Genomic DNA, 17,812 nt, shown 5'->3' on the forward strand with positions numbered 1-17,812 from the left:
GGTGGAAGAGAAAAAATAAAATGTAATTATTTATTCTACGGGTAAAAGGTGATTCAAGGAAAAATTATTTTATAAAAGAACAACATCTGGAGAGCAACCAGTGACTCCCACCACTGCAAATCCTCAACTCACCAGGAGATGGCGCTGCTGCAACAGAGCATGCACATCCATCACAGATCAGAGGCTGAATTCATTCCCACCCTGTTAAAAAGCCACTTGAACTTAATCATATGCAAGACAGATTTATCTGACCTTTGACCTCCAGGACCAGGTCAGGCTTGATGTGGCAGCGCACCAGACCATCTGGAGTGATGTTCCACAGCTGGTTGTCTTTGCCGCGCTCCGGTGAAACACACAGCCGGCTGCCAGCCATCACCACGCTGCCGCTGGTCTCCAGGCAACATTCCTCTGCCAGCTGAGGACAGAGAGGACGTGATGGGTGGAGGCGGGGCTACACAACTAATACTGACAGTAACATCCTCCGTGCTACAGGTTGCAGCGAAACGTGTTCAATCGTACAAAAGTTTGAAATACGAGAAGAAATATAGAGAAAAAAGGAAAGAAACAAAAATATATCCATAAATGTAAATGATAGAGCGAAATATGTCCAGTGTCTACATGGATGTGATAAACGCAGTTTGAGTTAAGTAAAACAAACATGTACAGAAGGATAAAAAAGATTTCTTTATCTTTACAAGCTCAGAGGTAGAGTGGCCGTCTAGCAACCGAAGGGTCGCTGGTTCGATCCCCCGGTGACCAAGTGTCCTTGAGCAAGATTCTGAACCCCTAATTGCTCCTGATGGCCCTGTGACGGACTGGCGACCCGTCCAGGGTGAACCCCGCCTCTCGCCCAATGCCAGCTGGTATAGGCTCCACCCCCCCCACCATTAAGGGATCAGTGGGATAGAAAATGGATGGATGGATCTTCAGAAGCAGCAAGGTTGCATCCATCTTGGTTGCAGGCTTTTGCTCCATGTCAGTTGTGTTATGCAGTGAGCACAAATGTCAGTGTGTGGGTGAAGTTTCTCCTCCTTCTTGCTGATCTCGCAAATCTCAGTTTCTTTCCCCTCCCCTTTTCTTTCTCTTCCTCCTGCTGTTGATTGACTCCTGATTATCCTGCAGGAGCTGAACTCATTTTTGACATGAAAAAGAATCGTTTTCTTGTCAATGCCAGTGGCTTTGAACAGGGTTCAGATGCAGCAGACGTTTGTGTGTGTGTGTGTGTGTGTGTGTTCGCAGGTGTGTTACTGCTTCTGTGCAGCACCAGGAGAGTTTTGTACCTTGCAGGTGAGATGCCCGTCCTTGTAAATCCAGACCTGCTCCACCCCCCCGGTCTCCTCCACAGCCTGAACCCTCATCAGCTGGATGTCATCCAGCGTCCCCGTTAATGACATCACACATCCCGTCTCGCTGTTCCTCAGGCGGAAGCACATCTGTTTCTGTTGATGAGAGACGTGCGTCATGATGATAAACGTCCTTCAGGTTTTAACGCTCACGTACGAGGCTTCGTATAGAAGCGAGTGTCTACCTGGAGGACTGGACGCAGGGACCCAATTCGCTGCCACCCACTGAACTCCCACCAGTCGCCCACCTCACTGGGCTGCAGCAGCACCTGGCGGCCGCGGTAGTTGCTGCCTTCATACAACACCCACCTGGACACAAAGCAGTTTGTCAGCTTGCAGGTAAAAATACGAGACGTCTGTGTTTCATTATTGACTTTGTTGCTTCCTCCCATCTTTGGCAAGCGTGCAGCTCTTAATGAGGCGATGAAACCGGAGCTCAGCTCACACTGTTGAAGGGAATTTCATGAGCGCCCGTCAAAGGATGGACACCTCAGCCGTTTCTCCTCTGGTGCTGTTGCATTCCTCCACCCACCCGTGGACGGGAGCTCCACTTAATTGATTGTAATTTTACATCCAATCCTTTTTATACGTAGAGCGCTTGTTAAACTGGGTTTAAGAACATAAATGTGAAGTAGAATCACACACAATTTAAGGTGTGAATAGGAAATCAATATTGAGCAGGCTGATTATTATTTAAAAAAATAATGTTCTACAATTTAACAACATACATGTAAATGTTGCAGATACCACACCTTTGCACATATCAATTCGAGTGTTTATCATATTAGTTGTACTTCCTGTAACCACTGGGTGGCTCTTGTCATGTGTAGTCCTGTAAATAGTTTTATCTTTTGAAGTGAAATATCAGTGGTGACAATATTTAGTGAGAACGCTCTGTCTTCGCAATCAGTCATCAGTGAGCTCTTAGGGACAAGCAGACCTGAGACGGTCTAGACGTTACATGAGTTCCAGGCTGGGCCTATAAAGGACCCATCAAAGGTAACAACAGTGGAAAAAGCCAAGAAGTGAAGTGACTTACATTCCTCCCTCCACCACCAGGGAGCGCACTTGTTCACCCCAGCCGGCCTGCAGCAGGTTCACAGCTCCGTGGGTCAAAGCCACCCTGCGACCTCTGTAGCCCACCTTACTGAATAAGACGATGGAGGGCAGAGACAACTCCTAGACCAGAACACAGGGTTGGAATCACTGTATGAACACACACACACACACACACACACACACACACACATACACACACACACACACACTCACATATCCAACTGTCTGTATGGAGCGGATGGTGGACTCAGTGGTCAGGAGGCCCATGAACTCTGTGTTGGGGTATTCTCCTTCCTCCAGGAGGTACATGTCATCTGTGAACTGACCTCCTTCATATGCAATCCAGCTGACACACACGCGCACACACACACACACACACACACCCACACACACACACACACACACACACACCATGCAAATTTAAATTCACAGTTTAAGTGTTTGAGTCTTTCGTCTTCAAAAGATGTTTCCTCGCTTTTTTAGATTCCACTGAATTATCAAGCAGTAAACTGGACGTTTGCAAATAGTCGACTGGTTTGCAGCCAATAAACTCGGCTACACGATGTCGGCAACGTCACGCGTGGCTGTGACACACCGACAATACTTGGTATTTATTAATTGTATCAGTGGAGACCTCAGTCATGTGAGTTTAAGATTCACTCTTTCACAGCTTATTTGAACTACAGTTTTCCCGCTAACGGTTTTTGTCCAGCAGCGTTTGATGCTTCAGTACCTGCCGGCCAGGACCTTGCAGGACTTGGGCAGGAAGTCCTCATCCAGAGCTGCTACACTGTCCTCCAGAGTCACCAGTCTTCCCTGGAAGTCTGGTTCTGAGAAGAGCTGCACCTGTGCACCCAACACACACGAACACACCTTAGTGACCTGGTTCAACGGCTCATTTGGTCTACGTAAAAGAGTAGATGGTACCTTGAACCTTGGTGTCCCCAGCAGCGAGTCCTGCAGGACAGACAGGAAGCAGCATCATGAACAACTATTAAGTACCTGTTAAGCTCTTGTAAAGTCTGCGAGTGTCTTACGTTCACGACGGGCTGTATGGATGATATCATGTAGTTCTGGGCCCCCCAATCCTCGGGACTGGAATACAGGCCCTTCTCCAGGACGTAGAGCTCGCCGCTGAACCCAGGCTTCTCAAACGCCACCCATCTGTCACAGAAGGAGGTCAGTTACTATCCGATGAAGTGCGTAGGACGAGTGGCATCTGATTTCCCTCAAGGTACAAATCCTCCACTTTTACACCCAATTATACACAACTCTTGTTTTCTGTCTGTCTGTGTGTGATTTAATAATTCAGGATGTATCGGCTCAGAGCAGCTGTCCAAAGCTGAAGTCACACCCTCTTTCATAACATCAAACGAGCAACTAAAACGCAACTTGTTACAGAGATGAAGAGTCAAACTACTAAAAGCACCTCTGAGACAAATGTATTTTGAGGTTTTTGTTCCATCCAGAGGCCCGAGACGGAGGCTCGTGAGCCGTTACGTCGTCCATCTTGAGATCCAGTCGATAAATTAAATTCTAACCCTCGAGAGATGAAAACTTGATCTTTGTCAACTTCAAATATCATTTATACAAACAGATCACAAGCTCATTGAGAACCGTGTCCTGAGGGCTGTGTGTGTGTGTGTGTGGGTGTGTGTGTGTGTGTGGGTGTGTACAGAAGTCTTAGTCGTGGATGTAAGGCGAGCAGCACACGCCCAGACCAACAAGAATGTGCACAACAGCATCAAATGTTTCCTTCTGCATTTGCCCAGCTGGACCTTTGTGTACTTGTTTGTTTTCCTTCGAAACTGAAACAATATGTGACTTACACTCCACCCATCACGTCGACGGACTGGGATTTGATTCCGAAGCCGACGTCCTCCATGTTGAGGACAGGACCCACCAGGTCCACGCTGAGGCCCAGCTCATCCAGGTCCAGCTCACTGAACAATTTAACATGTGGCGACAGGAAATCCTTGGAGAGATCATAACACCGTTCAACCGTTAGAGGAGGAAAAGCCAGCGCTCTCGTTTGAAGAATGCAGCGTCCAGGGAAAAACAGGAAATGTTTGTGATGCGATTCAGGAAGAATTTGTGTATACAGTCTCTAACTGTACATTTCCTCCTGTCTTTACTGTAATTAAATTCTTGTATATTTTGCTGATTCAATCTCTCTTGTTCTGATTCTCTGTTCCATGTTGTCTTGTTGGATGAATGAAGCACCTGATATCTACACAATCGGTGCAGCGATCTGTGCTCCTCACCCAAGATGACATCACACTCTCAGCTCGTTCACAGATGAATTCTAGGAAGGTTTCGGTTTTGAATCCAGGGGCAGGTTTCCAGTCTGAATCCCAGTGAGAGTCTGGAAGCATCTTTGCTGCTGATTACTAGTCTAGGGGTGATACTCACGGTGCAGACGGGCCGCAGTGACAGCAGGCCGTCCTCAGACCCCCCCCAGTCACTGCAGTGAGGATACTCCCCCTCCTCCAGGATGTACTGCTGACCCTCGAAGTCAGCGTCCTGATAGCCCACCCAGCTAGAACCAAAAACGGAGATAAAACGAGTATTTCACACAAATCTGAGCCACGTCTGACAGAAAACTACTGCATGTGATACTTTACACATGCTGGGTTAGAACTTACACAAGCTTAAACATCCATACATGGGAGAGTATTAGGACCAGGTTCAAGGAAAAACTACACATTATATGTGTGGATGTCACAGTGACCTTTGACCACTAAAATGTTTTCAGGTCATGTGCAAATCTCAGTGGACGTTCACAACAAAAATTGGCTGTATGCGCGTAGGAAGTGACGGACGACCTGGAAACATGACGCTTCCGGCCTGCAGCTGTGACTGGCGAGGAGGCTTCACAAAAACACACACATGCTGCATGTGCAGACTCAAGACAAAATGTGGAGGTTTAAGCCGATGCCAGCTCCAGAAAAAAGAATTCAGAAAGTCAAAGTTGACCACCATTTTGAGAATCACCTCTTCAGAGTTTTTGCGGTTTCTCTTTCTGACCAGATATTGTTTTTTTGCACAATCACCGCTTAAACTTACTAACACACTATGTTTATGCAGTAAAAGAGAAGTAATGACTCTGCTGCTGAACCAAATTCAGAAGTACAATCACACCAGTTCCTCTACATAAGACATTTGGTGTTTTTCTTGCTTCAATTTGCAACTTAATACTCAACATTCCAATTTTTTTTTTATGTGAAAAATGAAAATACACATTTGTCTATCCCAGGCTCTAACACTGATAAAAGTAGTCAGCACACTACTTCAAACTCTAAACATTTATCAGATTATCACTTTCATGAAGCATGGCGGATACTCACAGGCCACCAAGGATCTTCAGAGACGCCGCTGTTGAGGGTCTGTTCTTTTTTCCGTCCCCTGTGCTTCTTTCTTCTTCATCCTCTTCCTCAGCCAGGTTGTACAGGTCCCCGTCCACCTCGAAACACTCTCCTTCAAAGTTGGGCTTCTCAAACACTAAAGCCTGGATGAGACAGAGAGGGAGGGGTGAGACACAGACATGGAGGGGTGAGACACAGACATGGAGGGGTGAGACACAGACATGGAGGGAAGAAACACAGAGATGAAGGGGTGAGACAGACATGGAGGGGTGAGACAGACACGGAGGGGTGAGACAGATGGAGGGGTGAGACAGAGATGGAAGGGAGAGACGTTCCTGTTCATATGCTGTTGTTTTCTGCAATAACGACTGCGTGTATCCTAATTACTTCACCACTTGTTGCTCCCAGAGACGCCATTTTCTACTCTCCACAAGCAGCGTCTTCAACTATAAGAACCAATCAGGAGCTACATTACTGTTGGGAGGCGGAAAAGCAGTTATAATAAGGTCCTGATTGGTTCGTTAAGATGGCGGTACCAGGCAGGAGATATTCCAGGTGAAGCTACAAGGCTCCACCGGGACCGTGTCAGCAGGCCAGGGCGTTCCTGCTGCAGGAACGTCACATGATGGTTCATCTACGTTTAAGACTGAAGACTGAATCTCATCTGCTCTTTGTTCAGAGCTGCTCCAAGGTTGAGGGACTGGATCTATACGCCTGCTTGCAACCAGGTTCTAAGTGATTCCTTCACCAGGCAACAAACCTGCAGGAACAAGCTCCTTAATTTCCCAATTCCACATATAATACAGACAAACCCTCAAAGGAATTAATCACAGCAGCAGATCAATGAGCCTATCCTTGAAGCGCCTGACTCACGGAACCTGTCACATCATGACGATGCTTCCTTTCCCAACCGTCCTACGAAGCTTGCGTAACTGTGTGTGATGAACACGGCAGATTTAATCGTCTCTAACCTTGGCCTCTCGAGGATGTTCCACTCGTATCGCTCCCTGTAAGAAAGAGACACACACACGCGCACACACACGTTGATCAGAGTGAGACATTACTACAGGAGCATGCAATTGTGTGTCATACAGTCCAGGTGTTTTACCATCCTGAGGGGTCTGAGAGAGCCAATGAAGGGTTCAGGGAAGCCCCAGGTCTGTGGGCAGGGGTACTCGCCCACCTCCAGCACCCCCACAAAACCTCCGAACCCAGGATCGCTGTACACAAGCCAGCTACACACACACACACACACACACACACACACACACACACACACACACACACACACACACACAAACACACAGGTCAAATTATTTTCCACATCTTCTGGCAGGTGAGAAACGCAAGTTCTACTCATCAATAATGATCAGCAGTAAAAATGGCAACCCCAAGCTGCAGCCTGCAGACCTTTATGGGCAGAAACCAGGTGCTGCACTCAGACCCTCCCCCTGGGAAAGTTCTCATTTATGTGTGTTTCAAACCTAACCACTAGCAGCAGGGTTGCCAACAGCAGAGAGGAAAAAAATAAAACAACAACTTTAAAGAACTTAGCGTGAACTTACACCCCAGAGTGGACCTTGATGGAGCCGGTGGTCTGAGGGAACCCGTAGGAGCCGATCTCTATTGTGTCGCTGCAGTAAGACGACATCCTTCCCAAACCATCCACCTCAGCAAACAGGTCTATTCTGGGTACGCTGTAGTCCTGCCAAACACAAAACCCATTCATTAAAAACCCCTTGACTCAGTGTGATGGTAAACCAGATATTTAAATCTCATTTTGTGGGATCCTCAGAGGGAAACTATGAGGTATTACAGAATACTGCAGTACTCTATAACTTACTCTCACTGCCAGTCGAATAGAGCCGATGACTACAGGAGCTGTTGGAACAGGCTGACCCAGCTGGTCCAGCGTTGGAGGACCCTCGTCGGCCCACATGTTCACTATGTGCTCGGTCGGTCCTTCCTCGAGGGCGATGGTGCGCCCCTGGAAGCTCGGTTTCTCATAGAGGAGCCAGCTGAAGAGAGAAGCCCACACAACGTTTCTCCAACCTGAAGTCATCAGTATTCGTATCGAAGCTGAGGCTGCTTCTTACCATCCTCTGACAACTCGGACTGAGATGACGGGGGAGAGCTTCATCGCCGTGGCGTCCTCTTCATCACGGTAGAGTTCAAACGCTTCACCTCCAAACTGATCACACTCGTGAATGACAATCTAGAGCAGGACAGACACGGGTCATCACCACCTGAGGCTGCAGCGGCAAAGTTCCAACACTGAAAAAACACCAAACAACAGGGACTGTACCTTCCCAGGTCTTCTGTGGAACCCTCTCACTGCAGGTGCCTGTGAGGAAGTGAGACATTTCAGATGTGAACTTGAAAGGCTTCAAAATCCCTGCAGCCGACTGGATAAGTAAAGTTACCCAGACGTCAGCTGGAAGATGTTAAAACAACACTCTTGATATGCCAGAACGTTCAACAAGGAGAGAGAGATAGAGAGAAAGATAGAGATAGAGATAGAGAGAGAGAGAGAGAGAGAGAGGGAGAGAGGGAGGGAGAGAGAGGGAGGAGCGCCTGAGTGCTGTGAGTGGAAAATCAAAAGCAAAACATTGTGCAAAGTTTTGTTTTATTTGCATGATGATGCAAATGTCTGAGGGGGCCAAAGTACACATTCATTACCTCAGTGAAAGTAAAAATACTCTGAGCATAAAAATAGACTTTACTTAAGGTAGAAGGATTCAAGTAAATGCGGAGAACATTTCTGCCAGCTGCTTTTGGGTGCAGGCTGAGTCTTACAATAATATAAAGTAATAATATCGTAAAATATTATCTCTGTATATTGTAATTTTATTATTATTTTCAACAGAACTGAAAATATTATGACCAACAAGATAAGACACATCAGGTCCAATCGAGATTTAAGCAATTCAGACCTAAACGACTGACACCAATGATGAGAAAGTAAAATAATGAATCATTCTGATCAAATACACTACTACTACTACTACTACTACTACTACTACTACTACTACTACTACTACTACTACTACTACTACTACTAAAGTCCAAATTTATCAGGGGAAAAACGAATTACTTGGGTGAATCCCTGAAAAGAAGGTTAATACACACACAATACACACATGCTGATACAGTACATTTCAATGCCTGCATGTACATGTACATGTTTTTACACCGGAGATATCCATGTCAGTATTTACCACTGTATATCTCAGCAAAATGAATCAAAATTCCCATCCTGCATGTCACACTGCACACTCCAAAACACCCGAATCTTTGAAGCAAAATCCCAGGACTTCTCCTGAACCGTTTATTTACTATCCCAGGACTTTCCCAGGTTTTCCAGGACCCTCTGGACCCAGCACAGTCAGGAAGTGTTGGTACTTCCACGTCTGCTTTGCTTATCATGACACGTGACACTTGAGCTTTAGTTGAACTTGGCAAAGATTTCTGCTCAATTCCAGACAGACAACGTGTTCCTGTCTCTTGTCCTCACTTGCATGTTTATTCAAATGTAACAACAGAAGAGAACAAAGGAGGGGAGTATGAAAGTGACACACACACACACGCACACACACACACACACACACACACACACACACACACACACTGCCAACTATGTCTTTAGCACAGGTGTAAAAGCTGCTTTCAAGCCTGATTTGTCTGAACTGAGACAGATGAGTAGAAGTGAAGGGAACACTGGTTTGAATCTTCTTACCTTGCTCTTACAAGTGGAGAGTCCATTGATGGGATTTTGGATGTGGTTGCTGGGTGCAGGCAGACCTGCAGGGCCCTTCGGGCCTACGTCACCAGGAGGAGCCAAGGCCTGGTCCATTGCAGGACTCTCCTCGATATTCCGTTTGGGTTTCGAGGTCTTTGTTGAGCCTTTTTTCTTCTTGAGATATTTTTCTAAGTGATCAGGCAGTTTGACGTCTGAGAACGAGGGCAGAGGAGGAGAGGAGGGGCTGAGTGCTGACTCACCTACAGTAGCGTCACCACCACCCGTCGCTGCACCTTCCTCTACACCCTCCTTATCTGCTCCAGTACCAGGCAACGTTGAATCAACAGCCGCTTGCCTTCCAAGCGTGGGCAGGTCCTGCTGTTGTTTGGATGAAGCACTGCTATTTGGGTCGAGGGTCACTTCCTCTCTGCTCTTCCTGGAAGAGCGAGGGGAACTCAGCAAGCTGGAGAGGATGGAGATCCTTTGTAGTCGTGATGATAGCTTCCCAGGCTCTTCTTCGTTGTTTGCTTCCTCTTTTTTTCCAACTTCAGCCTCTTTGACTCCATCATTTCCTGTCACCTCATAAAGTGAATCCATCTGGTCTGACGATGTGGGTCCGGAGTCGTCTTGTCCACGTTTTTCCGCGGCCCGTCCTTCCCTGTTAGCTGCTTTTTGTTTTAGCAACATCGCCGGGGAAGGATCCCTTAAACTTCTGCCATTCTTTCTCAAGCCAAACTGGAAGTTTTTGGGATCAAATGTTCTCTCTTCCTTTATGGCCGGCAAAGCGAAAGGTGGAGACGGGGACTTCCCCCGCCTGTGCCTCTTAGGGGGCAGTGAGAAGGGGATGCCACCCTCTTTAATGCTCCTGATAAAATCATCAAAATCATCCGGCTCTAGAGATTCGTCCTCACTGGCTGAGGCGTCCACTCTCCTTTTGCTTTCCTTTTTGTGTTTCTTATGGTGTTCCACATCCAACCAGCTGGAGGGAGATTCCTTCTTGAGCTGAGGACTTTGAGGTGGCGTGGAGGATTTCGCTGCGGCGGAAATAGGCGGACTGAGCGCTGGCTGCTTTGCAGGCTTTTGTGAATCACTGAGGTTTATGGTTTTCTCTTCTTTTCCTGTTGGCAGTCCCCGTGTAGCACGAGTCATCGAGTCTTTGGTGTCTTCATCTTTCTTCTGATCCGTAGTACTAACGGGTATTTTATCTGAAGCAGGGGTGGACTTCTCCTTTTGGTGATCCATTTTGTTGGTTGCATCTTTTTTAGCATCGATCTTCGGCGCCTTTCTCTGCTGCTCCTCTTTTTCAGCAACTTCATCTTTAGCTCCTTTTTCAGAGAGATTTTCTTGTTTCCTGTTAGTCTTACCGACAGCGCTTTTACTTGCAGACACATTAGATTTTCCTGGTAATTCTGAATCTTCTGATGTCTTCACGAGAGCTTCTGCTGTTGCAGGCTTGGGTTTCTGCTCTTGTTTCTCATCTGTAGCATTGAAGCCTGTGGGTTGATCCGCTGCTTTCTCCTCACGTTGATCTGTGACAGACTTCTTGTCCTTCTGGCTGCTCTTAGTGGCACCCTTAACTTTGCAGTTAGCCATCAATGAGTCCTCTTTCTCCAGACTCTTCATTGCTGAATCCCCTGTGTCTCTCTCCTGTGTTAGCGTAGCATTTGGTTCTTTTGATTCTGTGGAAGTTTTCTCTCCTGTTTTTTTAAGGCTCTCGCCTTGGTCGCTAATGTTAGCTGCCTCATGTGAAGTTTCCACTGGTACCCTCTCCATTGATGAGTCACATGTTTTGCTCACTTCCTTAGCGCCTTCAGCCCTCAAAGTTTCAGTCTGTCTCACCTTTATGACGTCTTTGTCCTCCTGTTTTGCATGGTTACTCTGCACCCCCTCTGCTTTAGTAAGAGGTAGTTTACACTCCTGCACATTTGTCGTCTGCTGCTCTGTTTCCTGATCGCCACTCTTCGCAGGATTCTTATTTCTATCCCCCACACTTTCACCCAGAACGCTCATTTTTTCTTCCTCACACCGCTTCTTCTTTTCCACGGTAACCGCTGTGTGTGCTTCCTCCCCCGAGTCATCCTGCAGACGTTCTTCCTCTGAGGACAGACGTGCTGTTTTCTCTGGTTTTATAACATGTTTCTCCTCTTCTTCCTCCATGGTTGAGGCCTTGCGCTCCTCCTCGCTGTCGCTGCTAACCACTGCTGTGTCACTCAGACTCTCACTTGCTTTTGAGTCTTTTTCCTGTCTTATGAGAGGCTCTTTGTCCAGCTGATTTTCAACATTCTTGGCTGATTCACAAACAGTCAGGGTCTCTGTTTCAAAGTCTTTTGCCTCTGCTGGTTTCCTGCCAATCTCCTCTTTACATTTCTCCTCTACCTCAAAATCTTTTAGTGGATTTAATCTGGGAGGCACTTTGTCATTTTCAGGAGTGATATTTGTGTTTTGTTCCTGCTCCTGCACTTTAATGTCCACGTCAGCATCGACTGAAGTTGAAGACAGAGCTTGTTCTTTTGAGGCTGATGTAGTTGTAGTAGTATTTGCAGTAGTACCTGTGACCTTGATTGTTGCTTCTACACCTGCCTGATCAGAGTCAGTACTTATGTCACCCACGACAGGTTTGGCTGATGTCTCCATTCCATCCTCCTGAGCTGGCACGCTGTCCTGAGACAACACTGAAGAATCTGACACGGGAATGTCTTTTTCCTGGATTAAATCCAGTTTTGAGCTGCTCATAATCTGAGTTCCCTCTACGAGGAGCTTGTTTTTGACATTTTCTGTAGACGTTTCTGGTGTGACTTGTTCCCCAGTGTTGTCACTCTGAATGGGAGACACATTTTTAAGTGATGACTCGAGTGTGATGCATTCAGAGGGTTCATTTTCTTCTGACTGACTGCTGGTCTGAGCGCTGTTGACATCCGTGACGGGGGTGTGCACGACATCAACATTCACCTGAGAGTTTACCGCCGTCACTTCATCGTTGCTTTCTGCTGGTGTGATTTCTGATTCCACCGTCGCAGGACTGGTTCCTTTTTCCTCTAACTGGCTTTGCTCTTTCATTTTGCTGGTGATAGACTTCTTGTGTGAGAGATCTGGAATGTCTTCCTTCACCGGTTTGAAACTTCCATCACTGGCGCTGTCCTTTGCACAATCTGCTCCAACGCCATCACAGGGTTTATCAGATGTCTCTCGCTCCTTTTTAGATGCAGACGAGCTAGAAGAATCCTCAGTTGGGGTTTGTTCAGGTTTTCTAAATTTGATTTTGTAGGGGCTTCTCTGACCTCGTGTGGGAAGCTTGCAGGGAGACGATGAGTCGACTGAATCATTCACCGGAGCCTTTTGTTGTTGTTTGACGTTGTCGGTATGTTTGGGAAGCCTCGAGAGGCTTCTCTCTTGCTTGGTGGCAGCCGGAGTGTCACTCTCCTCATGGCTGACGCTTCCTTTGGAGAGTCTGGATGGTCTTGGTGATAAAACGCCTCCTGATGGAGGCATACACACTTTAGAGCAAGTTAGCTTAGCATAACAGACCGCTAGTGCTCATTGACGTGTTTTTTTCTGATGAACATTATCAGTGCGAAAAAATAAAGTGAAAATTGACACTTCGCAGGGGGCAAATAGCAAATAATTTTATTAAAAAAGTCAATCTATTTCTTTCAAGTGAAACACGTTCATGTGCACAGTTGAAAATTAGTTTTTCTGAACAATGAAATTCTCTTTTAGTGCTCTTTAAAAGACAGCAATTACCATTACAACCATTTAATAGTAGACTTGTTAAAGCAACAAGCAACGGTGGAAAGTAATCCAACATTTTTACAAATATAATTACAATGTCAACATCGCTATACTTTACTCAAGTATTAATTCTTAAGTGGAATTTGTCGTTTTTTTTCTCCACTACAGGACATACTGCACTTTTTTACCTTATACACTGCATTTATCTCTAGCCATCAACTACTAGTTACTTTGAAGAGATAAATTCTGCAAAAAAAAAAAAATCCAATGAGGATGATGTACTTTTAAGTAGAATATTGAATTGAGACTTGTATTTTTTTAATCTGGGTATTTCTACTCTTGTGCCTCTGTAACTGTTCACTTAGTTTCAGTGAAAAGAAGTCTGACACAAGTGTAGTATGAATAATACTAATACGATACCAAGCGTTGGGAGTACTGTGCAGTTATCTTACCTTTCTTGGGGCTTTCGGGGGTTGTGGGTGGCATCTCACTGGCAGCTCGCTCCACTGCTGCTTCTTGTGGTTCTGGAGTCTTCTGGGGCAGTTTGGTTCTGTCCAAGTCTGTCAGAGCAGATGCCAACTTCCTGGCGTTGGTTCCACTTGCCTGAGGAGCCTCGTTCTTTTTTGTGGGGGACGAAACAGGCAAACGACTCTTTGACGCCAAGGAAGCGTTTTTCTCCACATGCTGCTGCTTTTTGGCATCCAGATTTTCCTGTTCGCGTGTTTTGGTACTTTCCTCCTGGTGTTGCTCCACGCCGTTCACCAGCTTTGCCGATGAGTCAACATCCTCATCTGACTTTGGTTTAATAGGCTTTGTTTTGGTGGGAGAAATGGCTCCTGACAGGGCTTTTCCTCCTTTATCCTCCTCAGAGCTCGGTTTCCTGCTAGGTTTTGTGGGACTGACGGGAGACTTTAATGCTTCTTTGGTCGTTCTAGGTTGTTTCTGGAGTTTAGCTACTGGGGCGTCAGCTACTGATTTGTCAGGTTTATCAGTTCTCACGGGTGTTTTAACATCAGCGTCTAACGTTGGCCGCTTGGGGATTTTAGACTTTAAACCAGACACACCCAAGGGACCAGTGGTGCTTTGGTCTTTTAATGGAGGTATCGCAGAACCCGTTTTCTCTTTGCTTTGCTCCGCTGTGTCTTTTTTAGTCAGAATCCTGGCCTTGCCTCCAACTACACCTGCTGCTGGGGCCTTTGCTACACCTGCTGTCCTGCTCTGACCCTCTGCTGCTACTTTAACCCCTCGTTTAGGGGTTGCAGCCTGGTTACTCCCGTTGGCTCTCGCCCCCACAGCTTTGACTCTGTTCATATCTGAGGCTGCAGATGTTTTGTCAAAGTCAGAAGCCTCTGAGTCTGAGCTGTCCTGTACTACAGCTTCTGGAGTGTCTGAGCGTGTCGTCTCATCTGTCGTCGGGGGTGGCTCGGGTTTGTTTTCCTGGAGTTCCACATTGCTGTTGTTTTCAATGCCTCTGGGAAGGAGAACAGAGGGAACATTAGAAACATTTGTACCCACATTTCAGTCAGGAACGCCAACGCCATGGGCAGTTGCACAGGTAGAATCTTGAATTGGCTACTTAACAATTAGCCTAGTCAGAATGGCTACTTCACACGAGCAAGTATGAGCAGGACCAACACACCCAACACGCCAGCAGACGTGAGTTAAACAGCAAAGAAATGAAGAGAACACATAAGAAAATACATATGAAGAGTTAGGACTCCCTTACTGCCAAATACTGTTACCAGCATCAGCTATAAAACTCCAGTATCAGTCAGGCTCTACTTATTTTGGGTGATAACATTTACTTATGTAATTATATATATCGCACCGGGCTGTGTTTCTGGTAACACTGAAATCAATGAGCCGCGATGTGACTGCGACTGCGTGATAAATCACTGCGACACCATTCATTCCACACGTTAGAATCACACTTTTCATATCTTGTCAGAAATTTTCATTTTGATGGATGCATTTTAAAACATCAGTCATTATTAAAACTTTTAATTTTGAGACTTCTATTTTCAATTTCGTATTTCTATGATTTGAAACACATCAAACTTGTGCGTTTGCGTTCGATTCTCAAGTTAAAGGCAGCAGAGGGAGCAAAGTCAGACCCTGCGTGGCCGAACTTCAGCCTTCTGAAAGAATCCCCCTGCAGTTGTTCTGAAAGCATAAATCATTTTTCAGTTTTAAGGCATTTCTCAGGTGTGACCATCCCTCGCCTGGAGCGCACAATAACCTCAAACATTTGAACCCTAGTCATGTGAGCGCTATCTGCTATTCTACTGCCTCTCCTGCTCTAACAATGAAAGCGTCCAGTCACTCAGCTGCTCATCAGCTTCTGTAATAACCGACTCACTCACCACAGGTAAAAGAAACACCGGAGACCTTCCTTTCACATTGACAGTTAAACTATTTTTAGTCTAATTATGGTGTAGCTATGCAATGATTGCTTTTGGGGAATTTGAAGCACAATCTGTCACCGCTGTGTCTCATTAGACGTGCAGGATATGAATATTTCAGTGGAGCCTGCATATTCCTGCTCTGGGACAATAGGGGGGGAGGGGGGGGGGGGGTTCAGAGCTCAGGTTGCACACAGCTTAACTCTCTCTTTGCTTTCCGGCTTTCTGTTCCTCACAGCTTCAAAGAGGCTTTTTTACACCGCAAACACACAAAAACAATGAAACAGACACTCACGGTTTCGCCTGGTCTGATGTCTTTGAAGTCGAGCCTCGGCCGTATCCCTCTCCCTCCTGGTCACTCCCATCCAAACTTGGCTCCGGGCTAACGTACACTTGATGGGTTAAAACCTTGTGCTTGGACGGCAGATTCACAGTCTTGCGTGTAACACGGATTTCTTTCGACCTGTGTTTCTTCTGAAGGGAACTTTGCTTTGAGTCTGCGCCAGTGTCCAGCTCCTCCGGCTGCGGTTTGTTAGTTTGGAACTCCCCCGTAGTTGCTGCCAAGGAAACGGAGGATTCTGGCGAGCTGCCACTGGGTAGTAAAACCTTGGAGGGGGAAGAGGGGCTGTCTGCAGCTCCCTGGGTAACTGAATCGTCTTCAGGAATTACTATGACAGGTACAGCCAGCACGGGAGGCGAGTCTGCTCTTAGGTCCTCCTCTTTCATTATATCCTCCTCTCTCTCTCCTTCCCTCCCCCAGCTCTCCTCCTCTCCCAGGTGCGTTTCCACCCATATGGCTTTGTGCAGTTGAATTGGAGAATCCCCTCTGGACGTTCGCTCCATCTCCGGTGCAGGGCTCTTTGCCAACTTGTCCCTGACCACATCTGGAGAATCTTCACCCTTAGTGGTGATGAGGTGCGAGGTGGACGAATGAGAACCTAAAGTTATTCCTTTCAGAGCAGTGCTGTGGCCCTTCTCTCCAACTTTCACAGATGTTTTCTTTGTGGTCAAACTTATAGACGTCAAGTTTGGTGATTTGGGGGCATCAGCTGCCTTTGAAAAGGGAGATTTAGGTGATGCTAAGGTGTTCGGGCTAACTGCCCCTTCCTGACTGGGACCTTCTGTATTCTTCCCAAGACGCTCCTCCAGGTTAAGCTGCAGCCTTTTGCTGACCTCCTCCACCACTGATTCTGTAAAACCCACTTCCAAACTAGGATCAGCGCATGAGAGAGGGCTTGCTGCGAGGTCTACAGCGGTGGGGGTCACATTCCCAGAATTCCTTTCACTCCCGGCTGCGCTCACCCTGCACACATGCACCTCCCTCACGCTGCTATGACCGCTGCTGTTACTATCTGCAAAGGGGACATCTGCTGCATCAGTCAACAGAGAGACGACGCTGGAGGTGCTGGGACTGGAGCACTGGCTGAGGGCGTCACCACTCTTTGTGGGTTCCAGCCTCGTTAGCGTGCTGTCTTTTCTTGAAGGAGTTGGAGTCTTCGGCCCGTCTTTCTGTTCAAACTGCGGTGAGTGCGGAGAGAAGGGGGATGTTGGGGATGAAGGACAGCTTGCATCAGTTGATGCGTCTGAGACACTGTTCTTGCTCTTCTTCCTCTTGGAGCTGAAGAAACTGGTGAGACGGTTGAGCACTCCCTTCTTCTCCTCCTGAAAGAGCACAAGAAAGATAAATGCGGTGACTGGTATTTTTTTTCTGGCTCCGGTGGAGCAGGAGCAACTTTATTGGATTAAAAGCAGAAATGCCAGTTCAAAATTCTATTTGAGCAAAAGCCGAGAAGTTTCACCAGCTCTTCAGACGCAGCTTTACAGTCCTCTTATCTTTGCTGCATGCTAAGTTAAACATTTATTACTCTTCACAGTAAAAATATTTCAGTGCCCATAAATAAATCCCAGCAACTTCACACAATCACTTAAAACACACAGGAGCGGGGGGCCAAACCCCTGGAGGACCATAACTGAAGTTTAATACTGGGCTGTGGCCCAAAAGCAAACAGACTCTGTGTTGCTGAAATGTCTTGTGTCTGTAACCGTCTCTGCCTCGCCATCATTTTCTGACTTCACCTGCAACAAACTGACATCCCGCACAACGTGTCCGTCGCCGCCTGATCAAATCATGAAAAAATAATGAATAACTTGAGGTCCTACATGTTTAAAGAGCAT

The 17,812-nt window shown here is 46.7% G+C and overlaps 1 protein-coding gene across 4 annotated transcripts in view; it reads right to left on the bottom strand.

The window, feature by feature from the left end:
- crybg1a (crystallin beta-gamma domain containing 1a) overlaps positions 1–17,812 on the bottom strand; it is a 43,854-nt gene that overhangs the window by 1,120 nt on the left and 24,922 nt on the right. For all 4 annotated transcript variants that reach the window (XM_086181877.1, XM_086181880.1, XM_086181878.1 and 1 more), the window contains 20 exons: positions 15,933–17,299; positions 13,688–14,706; positions 9,504–12,982; positions 8,073–8,111; positions 7,864–7,982; positions 7,611–7,785; positions 7,333–7,472; positions 6,876–7,002; positions 6,739–6,774; positions 5,750–5,910; positions 4,815–4,941; positions 4,232–4,377; positions 3,440–3,566; positions 3,330–3,359; positions 3,136–3,248; positions 2,616–2,748; positions 2,383–2,522; positions 1,529–1,652; positions 1,281–1,439; positions 253–415 (listed from right to left, as the gene is read on the bottom strand). In XM_086181877.1, coding sequence (XP_086038003.1) covers positions 253–415; positions 1,281–1,439; positions 1,529–1,652; positions 2,383–2,522; positions 2,616–2,748; positions 3,136–3,248; positions 3,330–3,359; positions 3,440–3,566; positions 4,232–4,377; positions 4,815–4,941; positions 5,750–5,910; positions 6,739–6,774; positions 6,876–7,002; positions 7,333–7,472; positions 7,611–7,785; positions 7,864–7,982; positions 8,073–8,111; positions 9,504–12,982; positions 13,688–14,706; positions 15,933–17,299 — 7,924 coding nt within the window. The remainder of the gene's footprint in view (positions 1–252; positions 416–1,280; positions 1,440–1,528; positions 1,653–2,382; positions 2,523–2,615; positions 2,749–3,135; positions 3,249–3,329; positions 3,360–3,439; positions 3,567–4,231; positions 4,378–4,814; positions 4,942–5,749; positions 5,911–6,738; positions 6,775–6,875; positions 7,003–7,332; positions 7,473–7,610; positions 7,786–7,863; positions 7,983–8,072; positions 8,112–9,503; positions 12,983–13,687; positions 14,707–15,932; positions 17,300–17,812) is intronic.

This window comes from Aulostomus chinensis, chromosome 17, assembly GCF_037954235.1.
Source record: "Aulostomus chinensis isolate RoL2024-O1b breed Wild chromosome 17, RoL_Achi_v1.0, whole genome shotgun sequence".
NCBI classification, from domain to species: Eukaryota; Metazoa; Chordata; class Actinopteri; order Syngnathiformes; family Aulostomidae; genus Aulostomus; species Aulostomus chinensis.